Source organism: Calonectris borealis, chromosome 13 (assembly GCF_964195595.1).
Source record: "Calonectris borealis chromosome 13, bCalBor7.hap1.2, whole genome shotgun sequence".
Lineage (NCBI taxonomy): Eukaryota > Metazoa > Chordata > Aves > Procellariiformes > Procellariidae > Calonectris > Calonectris borealis.
The window spans coordinates 2,209,378-2,214,988 of record NC_134324.1 but is presented as its reverse complement, the minus strand read 5'-3'; the positions used below and the strand labels follow the sequence as shown (position 1 = coordinate 2,214,988).

Below are 5,611 nucleotides of genomic sequence, written 5' to 3'. Positions count from 1 at the left end.
CCATAAAGTATATGCTTCAAATAGACCTTTTACAATATAACACAAAATTCAAATGACATTTTTTAGGAAAGCACTTGAAACTTTAACACTTAGGTCCTGACAACATTAGATTACTTTAAGCTGTAAACCTTAAGAAGTTTTATGTGATTAAATAAAATCAGCATTACAATTTCCAGGTATTATAATTATTCAACAGATTGTAACAACAAGATATAATTATAATGTAAACATGAAGCTCAGGAGACTGAGAAAACTCTCTCAGTTCTTTGTAGATTTATATCTGCACATAGTAAAATCTGTAACAACTGGAGAAGAGGTTACAATATTTTGCCTTACATATTGATATCTGTGTTCTGCAAGCAGCAGTCTATACGCCACCACCCCCTTTTTAATATTAGTTTACAGAATCACTACTACCTTGAAAAAAATCTCCAGGTCAAATACTGCTGCCAGGTCTCAATACAACATTTGGAAGGAAATATTTAAACGCATCAGTTTGTTAATTGCCCATGTATGTCTAGATATGTGAGATTTTATATATGTAAGTATATATAAAATCATAAACCTCACAACCTTCAAAATTGAACTACCTCTAGGTAAGAAATACAAGACCTTTTTCAATAAATTTAAAGGGTTTATTTATACCTGAGACATTTTTGCATATTGATGTCTTTGTACCTTTACCTGTAGGTACTCGCCTAAGTCCTTTACTCTTTTCCAGGGTCTCGCACAAAGCCCACTGGAGTTAGGTGGATTCTTCCCACTAACTCCATGGACTTTGGCTGAGTCCTTCCTTATCTAACCTGGATGTATAAACAGAGACATAACGGAATTAAGTATATACATTTAAATAAACAATTACTGTACAAGCGGACAGGCTGGTTTATACCAATCCAGAGCTAGTTCATCATTCTTGATACTTTTCACAATGTCTGATTCAAAAAAGAATTACAGTCCTTTATACAGGGTGATACATGTTTCTACTTGTTGGTTAAAAAACAACTTTTTGAAATATTTCTCCAGGTAATGGATCATTGGCTATCCACGACATGTTGAAAATGCTCCTTCTTGGCTGACCTGTTTCCCGGTTCTTGAGAAGATCAACCCATTTCTCCACCCAGCAAGCAAGGAAGCCAGGAGCGGAGGAGTAATAGGTTGATGTAGCTACGTTGCATTAAGGTCACAGGTCAATAAGATTTTCAAACAAATTTAGGGAGTTTAGGAGCCCAGTTCCTCCTGAAACTCAAGCCATTTGGATGCCTAACTCCCACAGATTCATCTGAAAGTCCCGGCTGTGCCCAGTCAGCTTTTGGCTCTTCAGCCCTGCAGATCACACGAGCTGAGTGTTGAAGCACAAGCATTAGCAGGGACATAACCTACATCAGGCTCTTACAAAACTTCACAGTGCTATTTAATTTGGCAAATACCGAACTAAATTTAAAGGTTCCCTTTGTAATCTAAACAGCTCAACTGAAAAAAAAAATCCACCATGTTTCACTCCATTTTGCTTCTGACAGGGGGAATTTCCTAGAAGTGCTTACATACAAATATAGTCTTATTTGTTTATGCAGTTGCTATGATAACATAGCAATTAGAATTGCTGATTTTATTAAATATAGTTTAGCCAATGGAAAGATAATAGTGGAAGTGAAATAAAGTGTGCTTTTAGTCACGGAATTGGACATACTTAAAAATCAGCAAAAATAATAGTACTGTATTCATGAACGATATCACAAAATAAATCAGCTTCCAAGTAGATTAGTATACCCTTCTTATGTTGCAGAAACATTGTTTTTTGCACTATATTTTATAGAGAAGAGTTGACTTTAGTGATGACGGTCAGCAAAGTTGTCTTTAAACAGCTTTTTGTTCTACTGTACAGGCATGTAATGGGAAAAAGGAAAGCTACATTTCACTGGCAATAGGACTTCATAGACCTTGGACATTTTAGAAATGTTTGATTTAAAATAGCGGTATGTAGCACATTTCTGTGTAAAATAAATCAAACACTCTTTCCCAAGCAGCAGAAATTTCTAAGACCTGACATCTGTTGTAGATAGATAAAATGTAGTCAGTGTTTTAAAGATGACAAGGACACACAGTGATGTTCCAGTAATGAACTCGTAGTATGACACCGTGACGTGTTAAGCATCAGATGCAAAAAACTCTACTGCTTGACTTTCCAGCTGGCTGTTCCAATTTTACAACCGCAATGCTAAATCTCCTTTTCATTACTATGAAATTACTTTCCATTACTACTACTGTTCCTTCTCGTACCATGTTCAGCACCTAAACCAAAGGAGTTGCGGTGAGAACACCTTGGACCCATCTGTCCCAAACCTGCTCACACTGAAGCAAACAGTGCGCGCCTCTCTGCCCTGCAGTGCTACGAACGCTTTGCGACCCGCCGGTGAGTACCAAGGGCATACGTTTCCCTTCTTCTGATTCAGGAGCTCTCGAGCATGATTGCCAACAGCATTACGACTTTCACGGAGCAACTGGCACAGGGAGGCACTTATGTGACATGTTTAAAACTTATCTTTGGTAAACACTCACACACACAAAAACTTGTAACTAATGCTTTACTTCCTGATCATAAGAGAAATCTTCATTTGCTACTAGTGTACGTGTGCAGGTATCTAAACATATACAGGACATTGCTAGTATAAAATACTTTTTCAAATGCCACTGCCAAGGATTTGTTTTAATTCACCTAAAAACAATGCAGTCCTGGGCTTTTTGTTTTTTTCCTCTGTTTATTATGCGTTAAAGCATCTCTGATCAATAACAAATTAGCAATAGAAAGCAAGCCCTATGTGCTCAATTTTCACCTTCTTTCTCATTCTATTACCTTGTTTTTCATGACCAATTTAATCAGAATAGTTGTATCTCTTACAACTTAGTTGTATCTCACTTCATCATCTGTGAGGCAGATCCTGGGCTCCAACGCTGCATTACTTAAGCAGCCAAATCTCTCGCTCGGATCAGTGGAAATTTTGGGTACACAAAAATGCTGAGTCTGCTCTTGGTAGGGATGCTTCCTGCTAACCGTTACTAAACAGTACTCTGGTGAGGAGAGGGACCTCACGTCTCTAACTGGACCTGAAGAGTGATCAGACCAGAGCCTGTAAAGCAGAGCTCAAACCACCAAGAGACAGCTCATCAATGCGTATGTTCAAAAGGCGCTGCAAATAAATGTTGCTGGAACTGCATGGGTATAACTGATGGATGATCTACTTTAACGTACCCAGAACACTTCTAAAATCAGGAGTTTCTACTGAGAGGTATTTTATTGGCTTGATTTTTCATCTACACTATTTAAATTTTGCTTAAGAATTTTTTAGAACCCAGAACTTAGTGCATTTCATTTTATAAAATTAGAATAATTTATATCCTTCTCTTTTCATTGAAAAAAAAAGTATAGGCCAAACACATGAAGGGTTATAAATACTTCATGAATGATAGCCGTTTCACTTATTTTACGATCTGTTTAACAGTGATTTAGACATCGATCAACCAAATAACTTTGGCAACTTGCACAAAAATATGTCCTTAAATCAAAAGCGATGATAAAACTTGCTTTAATGAGGCCTTTATTACAGAGAGAACTGGAAAGAGAGAGGAGTGTAAGTGCTGAGGAGGTTATCGTGTTCCTAAACCATGCCGCTTTGCATTTGTATGTGAAATGGGTATGGCTGGTAGATGATAGGTGGTTGTCCGTGAGCAATGTAGTAATTGCTGAAGTTTCTGTCACTGATATATGGAGCAGGTTGATAATAGCATGTTACATTGGCTGCATTTGGGATGATATTTTGTTCTCCGAGTACTTTTAAAGCCAGAATTGTGATCATATTCAGAGTTTGTCTTCGTTCGTGTCCCATGAGACAGACTGTGCTCTCGTTTACAACTCCACGCAGAGTCATCAAGTAGTCATACTTGCTTTTCTCTTCCCCGATGAAGTGGTTGCGCAGATATGACTCAATTTTCCTTTGCTGCTCAGCAACATCTGGAAAATCAATGAAGAACCTGGAGCACATGTAACGTTCCAGAGATTTAATTTCAGCCTCATCTGCTGGCTTAAAGTCACGAACCAGGAGATTGCTGTACTTCAGGAGGCCACCTCCTCTGATTTCCTCCGGGTTCCTTGTGGAAATCAGTTTGTATTTTAAGTGGTCCATTGCTTCGTTGAAGTCTCCGTACATACTCTCGGCGATGACAGTGGGGTGAGAGTCTTCTGTCAGTTTGCAGTCTGTTGCTCTGTAAACATTTAGTATGGAGTCCAGTACGATTTGGAAGGAGTCCACGCTAAACTCAAACTGCCGTCTGAGCGAGTTGACGAACTTTAATTCTACATTCTTGCCGCTGTTGTTTGACAGCGAGATGAGACTCCAGCGATCGTGGTCGGTGGAGACTTTGACCATCTTCTGCACATACGCATCTTTCATGGTCTGAGCAGTGATTTTTTCCTTATTAACACATTTTGGCAAGAAGTCCAACAGGCAATTAAGAACTGCTTCCTTAACAACCTGGAACTCGAGCTCAGTTGGAAGTTCCACCCCAAAAATGATGTCTAGGTCCTTGTAACTGGTTCCATTCTGCTTTACTAGGATGTGACTGGCTGTCGAACCGTTCAGACGGATATCTCTAACGTTGATTTGCTTTTCAATGAGCTGTTCCTTTACCACACGAATGATATCCTTCGGCTTTACATCCAGTGTTGGAAAATTTCCTCTCCCATGAATAGGTATGACCTCAGCTAAAACTTGATCCAGGATTTTAATCTGATCCCAGGTGAGACTGCTGAATCTGTGGTCTAAATCCTCAGTCATTGTGATGTCAGTTGGCTAACTAGGGAGAAACAGAAATTGAGAGAAAAATATTAGAATTTGCTCAAATACAAGAGAGCCCGACATTTCACTACGCTATAACAAACATATGTAACAAACATATATCCTCCTTCCTCAGTGCAGTGACAAAGCAGTTCATTTTAGAGAGATACAATCCCAGTTAATGGTCTGAGTCAACCACGGCACTTGTCACAGGCTTTTAATTGAATTTTAATGTACTCGGGTTTTAATCCTGCTGAGAAACCATTGTGTTATTGCATAATCCATGACTCAAAGTAAATGCAGTAGACCATATAGACTTCATTTAAAACTACTCAAAGGTTAATAACATGAAATACTTGGTGGTTATAATGAAACTCCAAATAAATTTCACTGTTAAGAGCTAAAATGAGCAAAAATGAGCAAATTTGATTCTTTCTGTCCTGCCTAGAAATCTCCCTCTATCTTCAGTGACTTGCATACCTAAAACTACTGAAAGACCAGGAAGTTTTTTTTTAAAGCAGGAATGATGCAATGTGCTCATTGTTTATCTAGCCATATGCCTTGGATGTACTTTAGTCTCTATGGATCATCTACACGCCTGCATCCTTTAATACCACTTGTTACTGTTTAAGGACTGGATATCTGATAATTGTTAAGCTGTTTCCACCATGTTTCTGAGGCAAAATCTTTTCCTTCTAAGCCATTAACCGTGTTCCTACATTAATGTACCAATGCTGCAAGTTATGGTTTGCAGAACTGATAAGAAAACCCCTTCCAGTCTG

The 5,611-nt window shown here is 38.5% G+C and overlaps 1 protein-coding gene across 1 annotated transcript; it reads right to left on the bottom strand.

The window, feature by feature from the left end:
- Positions 1–3,631: 3,631 nt before the first annotated feature.
- On the bottom strand, positions 3,632–4,829 carry TENT5D (terminal nucleotidyltransferase 5D). Its single transcript, XM_075161795.1, has one exon. The coding sequence runs from the start codon at positions 4,827–4,829 to the stop codon at positions 3,654–3,656; it is 1,176 nt and encodes a 391-aa protein (XP_075017896.1). The 3' UTR covers positions 3,632–3,653.
- Between the last annotated feature and the right edge of the window lie 782 nt (positions 4,830–5,611).